This window comes from Coregonus clupeaformis, chromosome 3, assembly GCF_020615455.1.
Source record: "Coregonus clupeaformis isolate EN_2021a chromosome 3, ASM2061545v1, whole genome shotgun sequence".
NCBI lineage: Eukaryota > Metazoa > Chordata > Actinopteri > Salmoniformes > Salmonidae > Coregonus > Coregonus clupeaformis.
Window position 1 is genome coordinate 33,753,645 of NC_059194.1, and position 18,964 is coordinate 33,772,608.

At 44.4% G+C, this 18,964-nt stretch overlaps 1 protein-coding gene across 1 annotated transcript in view; it reads right to left on the reverse strand.

Moving 5' to 3' along the window:
- The window catches only part of LOC121545470 (X-linked interleukin-1 receptor accessory protein-like 2), a 321,413-nt gene that overhangs the window by 41,909 nt on the left and 260,540 nt on the right, over nucleotides 1-18,964 (reverse strand). The window contains exon 6 of the mRNA XM_045208368.1: nucleotides 13,996-14,070. Within this exon, the coding sequence (XP_045064303.1) occupies nucleotides 13,996-14,070 (75 nt within the window). The remainder of the gene's footprint in view (nucleotides 1-13,995; nucleotides 14,071-18,964) is intronic.

The following is an 18,964-nucleotide window of genomic DNA, read 5'->3' on the forward strand; positions in this document are numbered from 1 at the left end:
CAGGGACTGTCCTAGCTTCAGGGGGAAGCTGGTTCCGCCATTGGGGTGACAGTACAGAGAAGAGCTTGGACTGGGCTGAGCGGGAGCTGCTCTCGCGTAGACGTGGGAGGGCCAAGAGACCAGAGCTGGCAGAACGGAGGGCTCGGTTAGGGGTGTAGGGTTTGAGCTTAGCCTGAAGGTAGGGAGGGGAAGTTCCTCTTGCTGCTCTGTAAGCAGTAGTGGATGTGAGCTTCGACTGGAAGTCAGTGGAGTGTGCGGAGGAGCAGTGTGATGAGTGGAAGACAGCATTCAGCACAACCACAGGGCATTACGAATACCTGGTGATGCCTTACGGTTTGATGAATGCTCCATCCGTCTTCCAATCCTTTGTGAACGAGGTGTTTCGGGACATGCTTGGTCGCGGTGTAGTGGTCTACATCGATGACATTCTGGTGTATTCCTCTACGCGCGCCGAGCATGTGTCCCTGGTTCGCAAAGTGCTGGCCCGACTGTTGGAACACGACCTTTATGCCAAGGCAGAAAAGTGTCTGTTTTTCCAACAGTCCGTCTCCTTCCTCGGATACCGCATTTCCACCTCTGGTGTAGAGATGGAGGGAGATCGCATTTCAGCCGTGCGTAATTGGCCGACTCCAACCACGGTAAAGGAGTTGCAGCGCTTTATTGGCTTTGCCATCTACTATCGGAGGTTTATCCGGTGCTTTGGCAAGGCCGCAGCTCCCATCACATCTCTGTTGAAGGGTGGGCTGTCCCGGCTCTGGTCTGCTGAGGCTGACAGGGCCTTCAGTAACCTGAGGGGTCTGTTCACCTCAGCCCCGGTACTGGCCCACCCCGATCCATCACTACCGTTCGTAGTGGAGGTGGATGCGTCCGAGGTAGGGATAGCCACCCAAGCTCCGCCCCTGTGCCTTCTTCTCCAAGAAGCTCAGCCCGGCGGAGCAGAACTACGACATTGGTGATCGTGAGCTGTTGGCTGTTGTCCGAGCCCTGACCATGTGGAGGCACTGGCTCGAGGGGGCGAAACACCCTTTCCTCATCTGGACGGACCACCGTAACCTGGAGTACATCCGGGCAGCGAGGAGGCTGAACCCTCGCCAGGCCAGGTGGGCCCTATTCTTCACCCCGTTTGATTTTACACTGTCATACATTCCGGGTACGAAGAACGTGAAGGCAGATGCACTGTCACAGCTGTACGACACAGAGGAGAGGCCCAGACACAACACCCCCATACTCCTGGCCTCCTGCATTGTGGCGCCGGTAGTATGGGCGATGGACACAGAGCCATCTCCACCTCAGTGTCCAGCTGGGCTGCAGTACGTGCCTGCTCTTGTCCGTGACAGTCTGATCTATTGGGCACACACGTCCCCCTCCTCTGGTCACCCAGGTATCGGTCGTACAGTGCGCTGCCTGACCGGAAAGTACTGGTGGCCTACCTTGGCCAAGGACGCGAGGGTGTATGTCTCCTCCTGCTCGGTGTGCGCCCAGAGTAAGGCACCTAGGCACCTCCCAGCGGGTAAATTACAGCCCTTACCAGTTCCCCAACGGCCATGGTCCCACTTGAGTATTGATTTCCTTACTAATCTTCCCCTCTCTCAAGGTAACACCACCATCCTGGTCGTTCTGGACCGCTTTTCCAAAGCCTGCCGCCTCCTTCCTCTGCCCGGTCTCCCCACGGCCCTGCAGACTGCGGAGGCCCTGTTTACACACGTCTTCCGGCACTACGGGGTACCAGAGGACATAGTGTCTGACCGGGGTCCCCAGTTCACATCCAAAGTCTGGAAAGCATTCATGGAACATCTGGGGGTCTCAGTCAGCCTGACCTCTGGATTCCACCCTGAGTCTAATGGAAAGGTGGAACGGGTGAATCAGGATGTGGGTAGGTTCCTGCGGTCCTACTGCCAGGAATGGCCGGGGGAGTGGTCGGTGTTCTTGCCATAGGCCGAATATGCCCAGAACTCTTTCCGTCACTCCTCCACTAACCTAACGCCATTTCAATGTGTTTTAGGTTATCAACCGGTTCTGGCACCGTGGCATCAGAGCCAGACCGAGGCTCCTGCGGTGGATGACTGGTTTCGGCGTGCGGAGGAGACATGGAACGCTGCTCACGTCCACCTCAAACGCGCCGTGTGTCGCCAGAAGGCCAACGCTGACCGCCACCGCAGTGATGCCCCGGTCTTTGTACCGGGTGATCGGGTCTGGCTCTCGACCCGGAATCTGCCCCTCCGTCTGCCCTGCTGGAAGCTGAGCCCGCGGTTTGTGGGGCCGTTCAAAGTCCTGAGGAGAATAAACAAGGTTACCTATAGGTTATTACTCCTGCCATATTATCGCATTAACCCCTCGTTCCATATGTCTCTCCTCAGGCCGATGGTGGCTGGTCCACTCCAGGAGTCTGAGGTGCGGGAGGTCCCTCCGCCTCCTCTGGACATCGAGGGGGCCTCGGCATACTCCGTCTGTTCCATCCTGGATTCGAGGCATCGGGTGGGGGGCCTTCAGTACCTTGTGTAGTGGGAGGGGTACGGTCCGGAGGAGCGGTGCTGGGTCCCGGTGATGGATATCCTTGATCCCTCCCTGTTGCGGGATTTCCACTGTTGCCATCCGGCTTGCCCTGCTCCGCGTCCTCCTGGCTGTCCCAGAGGCCGGTGTCGGCGTGCTGCTGGAGCTGCGCGTCAAGGGGGGGTGGGGGGTGGTACTGTCACGACTTCTTCTGAAGCTGCCTCCTCTCCTGGTTCGGGCAGTCTTCGGCGTTCGTCGTCACCGGCCTTCTAGCCACTGCCGCTCCTCATCTCATCATTCCATTTGTTTTGTCTTGTTTATTACACACACCTGGTTCATATCCCCTCATCAGTACCTGTATACGTGTTCCCTCTGCCCCCTTGTCTTTGTGTGTGATTGTTTATTGTGAAGATAGTGAAGCTCGGATGAGCTCCTTGTATTTTTGTATCGCCGGGTTATTTTCCTGTGTGCCTTGTTGGTTCCAGTGTGCCTGTTTTGCACTGGACTGTTTTAACGCATTACTGCGTAACTCTGTATTCCGGAATAAATCCTGTTATCCTGTGATTTACCCTCCTGCGCCTGACTCCTTCAAATCACCCATCACACAGGGCAAAAACTCAGAATAGCTATAGGACTGCAACGGATGGAGGGCAAAGTGATTTTATTGGGTAACAGTGGTTGATTGACAGCTCTCATCAGGTCTGACCACGGCAGAGTTCTAGAAGCTTCTGTCCTCCATTAATGTCTGGTATATCCAGTCTATGAATGCATGGTAAAAGTGTCACTTTGGAGCAAAAACGTCACTTTAGGGCAAATCCCCTCTGATTAGAGATTTGTAAAAATGTAAAGTATGAAATGGTCTGACTGCACTTATGGAACCCAACAGTAAGTATTGAGAAACTCCTCGACCTCAGGTTGACTCCACAGAGACTTCATGGAAATGTATGTCTGAAGTAAAGGTCTGACAGTGGAAGTGAGAGAGAGAGGGAACGGGGCAATGCAGATCTGTATGAATTAACCTTCTAACTATCCTGACTGAAAAGAGGGGCGAATTTAGGTTAAAATTCCATGTGGCAATCTAGAATTAAGACTATTCTGTGGTTGTCTGAAGTTCAGAGGTGACATTCTGAACACGTTGGGTCAAGAACTTTAAGAATTAGGTCAAAGACTAATCTTCATATTCACAATCACATCATGAGCCTCCTAGGGGATTTCATTTTAATACAAATCTAATTTCACTCAATTTCCTTTGGTTTTGTAAGAGATTGGTGCGGAATTAGGGTTTTTAACTTTGATATGGTCCCTGCCATGTGCTGAAAAAGGACAGTGCATTGCATGTGAGCTATTAATTCAAAATCAATGTTGCATAAACAACTGTGAGGTTATACTATGGTGTGTTTTCATTCCACTATATTACTGATTCAAACATAATCTAATCTCTGATGGGAATAGATAAGCACACAAACCCCTCAACTACAAATATGAATATAACAAATATGAATATATCATACATTCACACTAGAGTACATTTACAGGTCAGAGATGCGAAAGGTGACATGCACCTTTCATTAGGAATGGTTTATGCCACAAAGTGTTCATTGTTTATGTCAGTCATGATCTATGGAAAGAACATTTGTGGTTACCGCACGTTACCTAAAACTGCCCCATCGAGGTCATATCTGTCGATACAGAACACACCTGACCTTTTCTTCTAAACATTCACTCCTGAACTAGTGATATGCAGTTCGTGAACTATTTATTATTTTTGAATTACTCTTTTTACCGACTCGAGAGCCATGATTCGTTTTCCTGAATGACTTGTTAATTTTAGTATTTCGTTTGACCTGCTGGCCGCAATGAATTCTACAGCAGGATTAATATGCGCTCCTCCGGTGACTCAGGAGACGTGCTCCAACCAACAACTGCCTGTCATATATGCAAAATAGATTATGCTGCAGGTAGCATAGAGAAGAAAAATACATGTTTAGAACTGATAATTGATCGCATGGTGCAAGAATGAATGCAATTAATTGATTATTGAATGTTATGATTGACACAGCTTTGTAGAACCAAAACATACACCGTTTCTCCTCAACAAACTCGAACTCGAGAACAAATCGTTTGGGGTGCTGCAGTTCGCGAACGATACTGTGCTTATCACCCTCACGGCAGTCAAGCAATGCATTCCGCCAAGAGTCGTTCACAATCTAGTCCGGTTGCGGCCACAACTAGACTTAGTTTCAAATGTACACTCTTAGAGAAAAGGGTTCCAAAATGGTTCTTCAGCTGTCCCCATAGGATAACCTTTTTTGGTTCCAGGTAGAACCATTTTTGGTTCCAAGTAGAACCCTTTTGGGTTCCATGTAGAACCCTTTCTACAGACGGTTCTACATGGAACCCAAAAGGGTTCTACCTGCAACCAAAAAGGGGTTTTCAAAAGGGTTTTCCTTTGGGGACAGCCAAAGAACCCTTTAAGGTTCTAGATAGCACCTTTTTTTCTAAGTGTGTACCAATAAAAATTCTTATTTGTATGCTTAGCTATCAACAAATGTAAACTCAGCAAAAAAATAAACATCCTCTCACTGTCAACTGTGTTTATTTTCAGCAAACTTAACATGTGTAAATACTCCACAGACATGTGACTAACATAAATGGAATAATGTGTCCCTGAACAAAGGGGGGGTGCAAATCAAAAGTAACAGTCAGTATCTGGTGTGGCCATCAGCTGCATTAAGTACTGCAGTGCATCTCCTCCTCATGGACTGCACCAGATTTGCCAGTTCTTGCTGTGAGATGTTACCCGACTCTTCCACCAAGGCACCTGCAAGTTCCCTGACATTTCTGGGGGGAATAGCCCTAGCCCTCACCCTCTGATCCAACAGGTCCCAGACGTGCTCAATGTGATTGAGATCCGGGTTCTTCGCTGGCCATGGCAGAACACTGACATTCCTGTCTTGCAGGAAATCACGCACAGAACGAGCAGTATGGCTGGTGGCATTGTTATGCTGGAGGGTCATGTCAGGATGAGCCTGCAGGAAGGGTACCACATGAGGGAGGAGGATGTCTTCCCTGTAACGCACAGCGTTTAGATTGCCTGCAATGACAACAATCTCAATCCGATGATGCTGTGACACACTGCCCCAGACCATGACGGACCCTCCACCTCCAAATCGATCCCGCTCCAGAGTACAGGCCTTGGTATAACGCTCATTCCTTTGACGATAAACGCGAATCCGACCATCACCCCTGGTGAGAAAAAAACGCGACTCGTCAGTGAAGAGCACTTTTTGCCAGTCCTGTCTGGTCCAGTGACAGTGGGTTTGTGCCCATAGGCGACGTTGTTGCCGGTGATGTCTGGTGAGGACCTGCCTTACAACAGGCCTACAAGCCCTCAGTCCAGCCTCTCTCAGCCTATTGCGGACAGTCTGAGCACTGATGGAGGGATTGTGCATTGCTGGTGTAACTCGGGCAGTTGTTGTTGCCATCCTGTACCTGTAGGTGTTGTTACACGTGGTCTGCCACTGCGAGGACAATCAGCTGTCTGTCCTGTCTCCCTGTAGCGCTGTCTTAGGTGTCTCACAGTACAGACATTGCAATTTATTGCCCTGGCCACATCAGCAGTCCTAATGCCTCCTTGCAGCATGCCTAAGGCACGTTCACGCAGATGAGCAGGGACCTGGGCATCTTTCTCTTGGTGTTTTTCAGAGTCAGTAGAAAGGCCTCTTTAGTGTCCTAAGTTTTCATAACTGTGACCTTAATTGCCTACCGTCTGTAAGCTGTTAGTGTCTTAACGACCGTTCCACAGGTGCATGTTCATTAATTGTTTATGGTTCATTGAACAAGCATGGGAAACAGTGTTTAAACCCTTTACAATGAAGATCTGTGAAGTTACTTGGATTTTTACAAATTATCTTTGAAAGACAGGGTCCTGAAAAAGGGACGTTTCTTTTTTTTGCTGAGTTTACATTGTTTAAAGCACGCTTTTACAAGTCTCACTCACAAATGACAGCTCCAATAAGCCCCTTATGGTGAATGACATATGAATGAGAGGCTTGTAGAATGATTACTATTTCGAGTTTTCAGTTCATCCTTAGCCAATAGGGGGTCCTGCGTGCTCTGGGCATTACTAACTCAAATGAGCGAAATGAGTTGGAAGATTTGTTCTTTTGACTGAACGAGTCGAAAAGATCTGAGTCAGTAAAAAGAGCTGAACTTCCCATCACTATCCTGAGCGCCACAACTCTTAAAGCGTAAAGACAACCAAACCACACACTGGAGGTCATACATGAAGCTAGCTGTACATAACTGATTAGTTGGCGACTTGGCGTAATCTTGGTGAAATGTAAAAGTGTAGTCAAAGCTTAAATTTCAGAAAATTCACAAAATGCAACTGACTGATACTGATTAAATCAAACCTTTAGAAAAAATATGGGTTTGTTACTACAGTACTAGTTAAAAAAATATATATATTTTACCACACATTCTGTAAAGGTCTGTATGATTTTTTTATCTTTAGTAACGTTGCCTGTGGGTACTGTAGCTACGTGTCATGCTGTACTCTAAATCAGTCACCGCAGAGCTCACAGAAAGGTAAGATACATTAGGCCTTAAAAGGGCACACAAGCTCCTCATCTACAGCAGTATGTTGAGTCTCACTTCACACACACTGATAACTGGATAAGCCTGCCAGACCTGCAGTCCACACCAACAAGTGTATTTGGTCCTGCCCAACACATACACATATCTAATTTCACCCTATCATCAGAGAGCACCAAATGAGTCTGGATGAACGCTAAAAGGGGGTCTTTGACAAGTCTAGTACCACATCCTTGTAATGACTTCCTAGTACTACAAATGCAAGGCAAAAGGTATCATGCAATTTCAATAAGGGGTTTATTCATGACTCGGCTGGGCACAAAGAGCCTCTTCTGCAGCTTTCAATGTAAAAAAAACGGTCGCCATTTGCATTTTAAAAGAACACCTGTGATAGGCATAAATGTGTTGTGAAACAAACCGTGCAAATTGCTTGACATTTTCATTTCGCTTGTCGTCCTTTCAAAGGGAGCTGTTGGAGCAGCACAATCAACTGCTGCAATGCACTGGCTTGTCAGGTGGATGGGTCACCTGGCCTGCGCTGTGCTGTGATGTAACTCAGCTCCCAGCAGCCAATAGAGGGGTGTGTGTGTTAATACAGAGAGGCTGGCTGCTTGTGTCTGGTACTCTCGCCTTGCCACAGGGCTACCTTTGACCCCAGGACCAGCCCATGCCCAGTGCCCATTCCCTTGGTTCCAACCGTTTTATTTAATACCCACCCACTCTCTGGAACAGTGACCAAAAAGTTGATTCCTTTCCCACAGGGCGACAGACAGAGGTAATTCCATTCCATTATCTCTGTTCTTTTCAGCACAGGATAGAGTTAGACCAATTTGGGACAGATTTTCCTCTGTAGATAGGGGACCTGGGGGATGGTGAGTGACCCCGGTGATGAGCTTGACTTGTCATTTTATTTTTATTTTGTATATATATATATAATATATATTTTTTATTTTTTTGAAGAAAAAAAATCACCCCAGATACAATCATCCACATACGAACATCAACTCACAGACTCACACAAACAACGACTACATCTCATCTGCCCAGACCCGCATACTCACACCCTCATCCCTAGTGCCTGCATTATTTTTGCTTTATAGCTTGACTGGTCTTTGAGGCCCCCTACGTCGCAAACTGAGTTATAGAGAAGTGGTGTGTGTGTGTGTGTGTGTGTGTGTGTGTGTTTGTGGTGGGGTGAGAGGGATAGGATGAGGTGGGACGGGGGTCCGATTTAGACACATCTGCACGTGTCAAGAGGTTAATGATGCTAACACCCATAAAAACATTGTTGTACTAGTTAAACTGGTAGATAAATTAATACCAAACATATTCATAGACAACATGGTACATAATTAAATTGATATCTGGTCTCAAGACAGTACTTTATATGCTGTATCAAACCAATTAAAGACAATAGGGATTTTCAAAATATCTACCTCAGAGGTGATTTTCACAAGTTCATTTCCCCCATGTCAATAACTGTGATAGCTAGCTGCTCTATCTCCCATCCATACACAACACACACTGCCGCCTCCGCACACTAGATGAGCGGCTGTATACTTAGCAGGCAGCGCACGTAACATGAAAGGACTTGGAAGGTTGGGCTTCTTTACACATCCCTAATAGAGCTCTCATGGCTGCTCTCTGTGCTGCAGAGGAGAGGAGAGAAGCTCCTGTCAAGAACAAGTCATTACACCACTAATTAGCTGCCTTTATTATTATTATACTACTGATGGTCTGACTTGTGCGTCTGCATGCTAACAGCAGACACAGAGCGAGCCAAGCCTAGCCTGGCGATGTGCTCTAGCAACCCGGAGAAAAACATGCATATAGGATACCAAATAATGACGTTTTTTTTATGTTAACAGGGTAATTACTGTCTTTATCAAGGCTTTGAAGACAGTGGCTTAATTATGTACGAAAGGGAAGTTAGTTCTGACTGAGACGAGGTTTGAGGTTCATTTGCTAGTTTGAGGTTCACACTCTTTTGATGTCCGAGAGAGATATCACTCTTTATTTAATTGCTGAAAATCATTATGGACTATGATCATGGCCAGTAGTCTATGTGCTCTATATTTTGAGGACTATCCTATTTCATTTGATCAATGTTAGCGAACTGCCATGTCAAGTTTATCTTTGACTGACTAGTAACGAGTCATGAGGAATGGGACCTCCTTGGGCTTTCGTACACCAGATTGGCAATCTTTAATTATATAAAGTCAAGAAATATTCCCCCTGCAATTAGAATGACACTGTGATATCCAGTTGGCCATTCCCCCTGCCTTCCTCCCTTACTATTGTAAACAAAAAATCTGCAGACCTTTCTGAAACAATCACAAGTGACAGTTTTAATTGACAAGTATATTTTGGGAAACAGAATGACATGAACATTGAGAACAAAACGGAGCAAAAGATTCAGCTGTGGATTTTGGAATGAAACATGCATGATGATCACTGTCTTTGTTCTTTCTTGGCTTGGTAATCTTTTTTATACTCATACATATTTGATATAAATCACATACTACTGTGTACTATACACATTGCTTGAAACAAATGAAAGAAAATATGCCATATATAGCAACTTTAAAGGTAAACTGGCATTAAAAGGACATCATTGCTCTAACAAATCAGCACTAATTAGCTGCCTTTTATTGTGAGAGTTGTGTCAAAGGAATTTATGTTCCTAAATATCAGGCTCTGTTAATGTACTTCAGCTCCAAGAAGAGGTATAATGACCCGCTGCTAGAGGCTAGGACCTTTATAAATGTGTACTACATACTATATAGGACGTACAGTGTAAGCATGGGAGTAAACACACAGCAAACACATCATAAAACAATAACCTGAAGGCAAAGCAATTCCTACTGCCATAATACCCTGTGGTTGATCAATGTTAAGTATTACAACTTGATTCTGTAGTTCTCAGATACACACAACACACAGCGGGATTCTGTACCTCACCCCACTGACTCCTCTCCTCCTCTTCCGCTCTCCCCCTCTCTCCCTCTCTCCCTCACTCAAGGTTGCAAACACAGCTAATTAACATATTTATGAGTCTCGCAAACCAACTCTGATGACAAATTATAGTGAGAGAGAGATGTTCCTACACAGAGCACCATGGCTCTGCCGTTACTCTATCATTCTGACATCCTGCTCTCTCTGCGCTCAACGGGATGGGTCTCCAACTCTGTTTCCTGTCACTCTCTGGATATTTATATAAAGCATAAATACCCAGACACTGATGGAGTGCCAATCCACCCCTCCACATTACGGATACATATTTGTCTTCCTATCTGTCACAAATTCCAAGAAACTGAAGAACCAAGCAGAAGCAGGAGATGCTGGAGCCATGCTTGGTGCACTGTGGGGGAACTAAACGCATTCACATAATTGGATTGGCCTACGTGAGGATGACACTGTCCGTTTGTCACCGACCCTGTGATTAGATCAAGGTGAATATGTGGGAATGTGGCGTTCATTCAACAGTGCTATTTATGGTCTGCCATTTTGGGTTATTGCCCACCTGAGGTCAAGACAAACTACAGATGTAGGATCTTAATTTGATCCTGTTGTTGCAGGAAATGCAAACTTGTAATGTATTCTACGTTTAAAAATGCTTCTAAAATTTCAGACTTGATTTGCCCTAACTAAAAATTTATCAGCCCCTACAAAAATGTCAATTAATTATAATCCACACAATAATTCACATTTCCTGTTGCTGCAGGATTATTATTTTTTCCTGCTGTGAGAAACTGGTCAAATTAAGATCCTACATCTGTATACAGTATGAGGATTTTCCTCATGATATGACATTAATGCACAAAAAATAGGCCCTTTATGAGATGAATAATGTGCTTTCCTGGAACATCGTGCTAACACTACCCCCCCTCTCCTCCCACAGTGTATCCATCTAGCCAGGAGCCTCAGTGTAATCTCAGACGTGTCTTAATATGGCCTCTCCTCTCCTCCTCCTCCTCTGCTGGAAGGGCCCTCACGGCGTGGGGCTGTCCATGGAGAGTATGCAGAACCACAGACAGACAGAGCAGAGACACAGCGGCGCAGCGCTCTCCTCTCCTTGGTCCTCTCCTTTATCGTGTCACTCCTCTCAGATGCTCCGATGGCTAATCAGGCGCCCTGTTGCTAATAATAGGCCCTTCTCGTGTAAAGGGTACGGGGGAGCTGATTTCCATGGAGCTATTAAATCTTCTCTGTACTTAGCGTCTCCTCAGCTAATAAACACTGACAGCTGTGGCCTAATGGTCCAGCCGCCAGAACTCACCACAGTGCCCGCCGTACAACAATTAATTAACAATTTTGTGGGGCTACAGGTTCTTGTCAAGGAGCCCTTTCCTTTTTAAGTGGACGCTGCTGTTTTGCCCATTCGAGGAGGAGCAGTTAACAGCTCACATTTCATTTGATGAGATGCGGATTGAATATCATATAGAAGGATTTAATTCAATCTGTTAGATCTCTCGAGCCATAAGCATATTCATACGTCAATAAATGTTTTATATGGATTACAAGGAGTAATGGTAAGGGACAGGTTGATAAAATCCACATCCATATTTATTCCAGCATTTGTTAATTTCAACACTCTCGATATTTGATAGTCCATAAGTATAACCAAACTGTGTCAGTTAGAGACGGTGTCACTTCTTCCTACTTTTTTTTTGCAGATAAAGCAACAATGACATTAAAAGACTGGGTATCGTCATGGCTCAGGGTGCCTAGTTCAGTACAAATGACCAGCGCCTCTGCCTCAGAGGGAGAATGGATCCTTGAGAAAGCCATTACTTTAGCAACACCCAAGGTTTATACTTTCTCTCCTTCAAGCAACCATTCCCTGTTCCCTCTCTCCTCATCACTCACACAAATAACTTAACATTAAAAAAAAAACATTTTTTCATTTCAAATACATAAAATCGATACAAAATCCTTGTACCATTGCTGAGACTATGAAAATAACAACATCATTCAAGAGAAATTGACAATATTGTACGAGAAAGTAGGGTTTACACTTTATGAACAATTATTAATATAGTGTGTTCACTCCTACGGCAATACCTTTGGAACAAACACCCACCACACACACCCTGCCAGAGATATTATTTCCTTTATCAGGCGTAGTTAGGGGCTCTTTCTCCAGACTCCCAGGCACTCGGTAAATCCTGACGCGCATGGATGGAATGCCTGTGACAGCTGTGAAATCCATTGTAGGAAGCATGGGGCTGGATGAGAGAGATTTATGCTGTGTTATACAGACTGTTCACTCTATTACGTTTAATTGGGTTGGAGCTGCTCGACTCTTCATCCTATCAGAAATATAATAACCAAGCAGAGAAAGGTAACGATTGAGAATGGTAAAGCAGTAAGGATATTTATTCCATAGGAAGAACTGCAATAAATGTCCTGGGGTTGTAAAGCAGGGCATAAGGTCCAGTTTGTGTATTATCCAGAAAACTATTATGCACTGCTTGGGTAAGAGGGTTGTTCTTATACTGAGGAAAAATACACATCATTTGGAAAATAGCTTGGATTCAGCCTGGTTTCTTCTAGCAAGCACTGAACACTGAGGGTAATTGGTGTTCCAAGTGCCAATCACCCACAGAACACCTTGGCTTAGAGCAGAGTATACAATTACTGTATCCGTAAAGCAAGGCTAACAAAAGCCCAAATGAAGTAACTTCTCATGGAAACAGTACAATTACAATGTAGTAGAACAGAATAGTGTTCACAATATGGTAGAACTGAATGTGAACACTGCACAAGGCAGTAGAGTGCTAAACCAACCCGTCATATCGGAGCCAGTTGTTAGGTGAAGTGTATTATTTAAATACCGAACAGTGAAGAAGAAGAAGAAGAAGAAGAAGAAGAAGAAGAAGAAGAAGAAGAAGAAGAAGAAGAAGAAGAAGAAGAAGAAGAAGAAGAAAAAGAAGAAAAAGAAGAAGAAGAAGAAGAAGAAGAAGAAGAAGAAGAAGAAGAAGACGACATCTCCTCAGCTCTGAAGGAGCTCGGAAACTCCATCTCTTCAGTTGTCTCCTCCCAGTCTCTGTGTTGATGCATGTGGAATAATGGCCTATAATTTACCCCGACTTGACAGCTTAAATATGCCTTCCTCGCACTTGTTTTGTTATTGTCAACTGGTCCTGAGCTCCAGAATAAGATTTGAAGAGTGTTTGTATATCTCGCAGGCAGGGCTTTTTGCATGGTAAGTGCCGAAGGCACATTGTAGTATGAATATTTGGTTGTAAACGTTCCGGTAAAATGTTTTAAATTAAGTGTAATTTTGACATAATCATTGTATGGACACAGATTTGAAAGAATTGTGTTGTTTCACACTGATAACAGTGGATTTTGGCCGTTTTATTAAAATGTTCTAGCCTACATTGCGCAAAGTGCAGGAGAATGAGCTGAGGTTACGGCCAGGCACCTCCCCCAGGTTAGAACAAGCACATAATTAAATATGGAAACAAGAGTCAGGGGAATCCTGCATGCCAGTGGTGCTGCTGTGTTCTGTTCTGTTCTCTCTGAACATTTGCCTGCCTTGTGTGTTATACTTTCTACTAGCCCCCAGATGTATGTATTGCAAATGCCCCCTCAAGCATATTTGGCTGATTGCGGCAACACTTTTTAATGGGGTTGACTCAGGCATTAGAATGCAGTGTTGGTGATCACTCTGCTGCTTTACAGTAGAGGACATTCCAACAAACAGAGCTCCAAAAATATATTGACATAGCCATGGCCCTGTAACCCCATCCAAAAGGCACTGCAGTAAAATGTGTTTTGAAGAACGGGCCAGCCCGGTTGGAGAGAAAGCAGCAAGGAGCCCGACTGTTGCAGTCTATAATTACACTTGTCTACTCTATGGAGAGGAGAGAGTTAGTACTGGCTCCCATGGGGAAGACTTACCCGGTTGGACATCTATAACACTGGCCTGTCTCTCAGTGGGGAACAGGACCTTCGGGGGTCTGGTTGTGAGGAGAGCTGCAAAAGAACAAGCACACATTGAGAGATAGGACAGACAGTAGGGAGAAAATAAACATATTGTTGTGTAGGGCGATTACACAGCTTCTCATACTGAGCAATGTTGAGAGGATCAGTAATCCATGCAAATAGAATGGAGCTGTTTCAGTGCCGGCAAAACTCTTCCACAATTATCATTTACAAATATCATTATATTATATACTGTGATCAGTTAGCCTGTGGGAGCACCAGCACTTTGCTGAGGAGTACTGAGTTTGAACATTCTAAAATGCACACGCACACACAATTTCAGTTTGAGGACACTAGCAGGGGAAAATGTGTAAATTAGAACCGCTTCAGACCTCAAGAGACTTGTATTACTAGGACAGTTAGCAGAGTGTGGGATACAGAAGTGAGCTGAATAATCGTGGGCCACTTTGATAATGTGAAAACTCTGTGGATTAATTACATAAAATCATCTAGAGATATGCTCTAAAAACATGTGTGCACTGAACGTATTTGATCTCCTGGAGTTTAGTTAAGAGTGGTGAAATGGTTTCTGCGCTTTAGAATATCCTGACAAAGGTACATTAAAGCAGATACAGTATTTTAAAAGCTGGGTGCACACATGAGTGAGAGAACCTCATGGTATAGGGCTAGCTGGAGTATATTTTAAGTGAAACATCACAGCAGCAAGCTTTCATGTCTACAGTTTGAGAGATCGTAACACACTCTTGGATAGAACTGTATTAGTGTTAGAACTGCCTGACACGCTCATTATATCTGTGAGTTTTAAAATGCATGTTGTCTTTGTGTTTAGCTGCATAGTCTCTTTTGCTAGAGCATTAAAGCCAACATAAAGAAACCAACTTGTTAAAAATAATCATTTCAAAAAGCTGAAGTCTCTGAACTTTTCAAGCCACTTTTAACTGTCAGAATATTAGCAATTAATGTAATCCTTGTACAATACAAGACAAACTTGATGCATGAAAAGTTCAAATTTCAGTTGCCCTGTATACAAAAATGGTCATATTGAATATAATGTGCACAGTCAGCAAAGATATTGACACTGCATTCACTGTATACACAAACACTAATAATATAAACAGCAATGAGGTTAGCTTGTTCTGCATATCTGGCAGTGCACAGTTTACTCTGCCCATTCACCCGGAGAAAAGGGGCCAAAACCCTCAGAGCAACCTTCAATTCAAGGAGAGAGAAGAAAATTGTATGTTATGAAAATTCTTATCTTTTTGGCCCCCACTTAATTTTCTCTCCATTGTATGAGGAGCGGCGGTAGCAGGAGTGAGGGATGAAGCTGGGACCCCTCATCCATCTTGGGGAGACAGCTGGAGCTTTAGCATGCAAATGAAAGCTATCATTCTTGTCAAGCAAGGAGCCAGAGAGAGCACACACGCCTGCAGACCCACAGCCACTTAATATTCTCCACCCGGCAGGACCACCCTCGCTGGGTGCCAGCCCCTCCTGGCCCCTTTGCAGCCCCTGTAGGTCACCTGCGGCCGGACCCCTATCTGCGGCACCACCTTGCTCCTGAGAGCTCAGCCCCCTCAGCTCAGCGGCCCTCTCTCCACACAGAGAGAGATAACACTCACTTGGACACACAAATTAAGTATTAACATATTGTATGTTGCCATGCTTAGGCCTTATAGATAATACTCTTCAAAGGGAACACATCAAACACAGTGTGGCTATGGTATGGGAATGTTCTGTACATATCAACACAGTGAACTCTTTATTTACCACTGCAGTTTGGAACTCCACATCTGCATATTCCTAAGCAGAATTCTGCTCTGGAACTTGAAAGTAAGCAACCCTGAGATGATCATTCCTCTCCTGGTTTGCTTTTAAATGTGGGGTAAAATTCTCAAATATTACGGTAATCTTAAAGATCTTTAAAATAATCTTCTGCCCGGCTGCACCATTTTACACTCTGTCCGTTTCCCTTCATGAATCTTCAGAGCTCCTGTTGCAATATTCAGTATACTTGACTTGTGTGTGTTTGTATCCACTTTGCTAATGCAGTACAGAGGGAAATTCTGAGCTTTCATGTAGTTTAAATGGATTCAGAGTAAACTTTGCATTGGAAATAACACTACTGGAGCAGGGTGTGAAATGTTCCTTCAGAGTAGTATTGTCTGGGATGTTTTCCATTGGTATTCCGAAAACATGCCAAAACATGCCAGCAAGTGTGTTGTCACAGATTCTTATTGCGTAAGTGAAGTGTACAAACAATATAGGATAACTCAAAGGACACCTCAAGCCGTTCAAAGGCAGCTACAGTGGGGAGAATAAGTATTTGATACACTGCCTAAATTTTTGTTTTGTTTTGTTATTATTTTTTTTGGGGGGGGGGGGGGGTGGATCAGCTTAATATTGCAGATAGATTGTATCTTCTATCAATGTAATTGTCTGCATCACTTCCAATCCCCCATGTTTTTAATATATATACTCCACTTTATTACTTTTCAACCCCGCCATCCTTTCCCTACTTGGAGTAAATTAGTGAACAACAATGCCCAGGCCTTTACTTCCGATCTATACTTACTATCTACACCATATGGACAGAGTTAATTATACAATAATTCTATTATATATATATAATTTTTTATTTTATTTTTGCTCCTGAACTTCTTCTACTCTCAACCTCTCCGATCATTTTCATGATGTCCATCCGGTTTGCTTCTATATGCCATATCTTTCTAACTGTGCTCTTTCCCAAAAGCTCCCAACATACAACCTATATACTTATTATGGACACAGCCGATTTTGCAGGTTTTCCTACTTACAAAGCATGTAGAGGTCTGTAATTTTTATCATAGGTACACTTCAACTGTGAGAGACGGAATCTAAAACAAAAATCCAGAAAATCACATTGTATGATTTTTAAGTAATTAATTTTCATTTTATTGCATGACATAAGTATTTGATACATCAGAAAAGCAGAACTTAATATTTGGTACAGAAACCTTTGTTTGCAATTACAGAGATCATATGTTTCCTGTAGGTCTTGACCAGGTTTGCACACACTGCAGCAGGGATTTTGGCCCACTCCTCCATACAGACCTTCTCCAGATCCTTCAGGTTTCGGGGCTGTCGCTGGGCAATACGTACTTTCAGCTCCCTCCAAAGATTTTCTATTGAGTTCAGGTCTGGAGACTGGCTAGGCCACTACAGGACCTTGTGATGCTTCTTACGGAGCCACTCCTTAGTTGCCCTGGCTGTGTGTGTCGGGTCGTTGTCATGCTGGAAGACCCAGCCACGACCCATCTTCAATGCTCTTACTGAGGGAAGGAGGTTGTTGGCCAAGATCTCGCGATACATGGCCCCATCCATCCTCCCCTCAATACGGTGCAGTCGTCCTGTCCCCTTTGCAGAAAAGCATCCCCAAAGAATGATGTTTCCACCTCCATGCTTCATGTTTGAGATGGTGTTCTTGGGGTTGTACTCATCCTTCTTCTTCCTCCAAACACAGCGAGTGGAGTTTAGACCAAAAAGCTCAATTTTTGTCTCATCAGATCACATGACCTTCTCCCATTCCTCGTCTGGATCATCCAGATGGTCATTGGCAAACTTCAGACGGGCCTGGACATGCGCTGGCTTGAGCAGGGGGACCTTGCGTGCGCTGCAGGATTTTAATCCATGACGGCGTAGTGTGTTACTAATGGTTTTCTTTGAGACTGTGGTCCCAGCTCTCTTCAGGTCATTGACCAGGTCCTGCCGTGTAGTTCTGGGCTGATCCCTCACCTTCCTCATGATCATTGATGCCCCACGAGTTGAGATCTTGCATGGAGCCCCAGACCGAGGGTGATTGACCGTCATCTTGAACTTCTTCCATTTTCTAATAATTGCGCCAAAAGTTGTTGCCTTCTCACCAAGCTGCTTGCCTGTTGTCCTGTAGCCCATCCCAGCCTTGTGCAGGTCTACAATTTTATCCCTGATGTCCTTACACAGCTCTCTGGTCTTGGCCATTGTGGAGAGGTTGGAGTCTGTTTGATTGAGTGTGTGGACAGGTGTCTTTTATACAGGTAACAAGTTCAAACAGGTGCAGTTAATACAGGTAATGAGTGGAGAACAGGAGGGCTTCTTAAAGAAAAACTAACAGGTCTGTAAGAGCCGGAATTCTTACTGGTTGGTAGGTGATCAAATACTTATGTCATGCAATAAAATGCAAATTAATTACTTAAAAATCATACAATGTGATTTTCTGGATTTTTGTTTTATATTCCGTCTCTCACAGTTGAAGTGTACCTATGATAAACATTACAGACCTCTACATGCTTTGTAAGTAGGAAAACCTGCAAAATCGGCAGTGTATCAAATACTTGTTCTCCCCACTGTATATGTGTACAGCTGGGAAAGCATAGATTTTTTGCCCTGCCATACAACTCAAGGCATTGACTGATCTTACTGTGAGAAAGAAATCAAGCAATTAAAATTATTTAAATGGTCTATTAACAAGAGGAAGAGACAGTGACTGAACTTCCTGCTTTGGCCTTGTTTTGAAGATTGCTCATTAAGAAATGCTAGCGGCCATGACTGAAGCCAAACGAGAGTTGTCTTGGGGGTGTGGTTTGATGTGGGTGTTTTATGTTTGCATATCGTACCGTGGCAGTTACTGTTGTTTGTCCCTCCAGAGTCACCGTAGCAACAACATAGCCACTATCACTTCCTCAAAATAGTCAGAATTAATCTAAGACAAATCAAGAAATCTGTAATTAATTTAGATGTTTTTGCCGAGGAGGTCTTAGTCGCGCAATTTTACATCTAGCTAAAGTGCAGTATTTCTCAAGAATTTTTTTTTTAATGAAAAACTAGTCAGTGCGCTGCATACAGTGTATCTATTCGGGAAAGTCTGGCTGTGTGCTCAGGACTGATTTCTGAGAACAATTACATG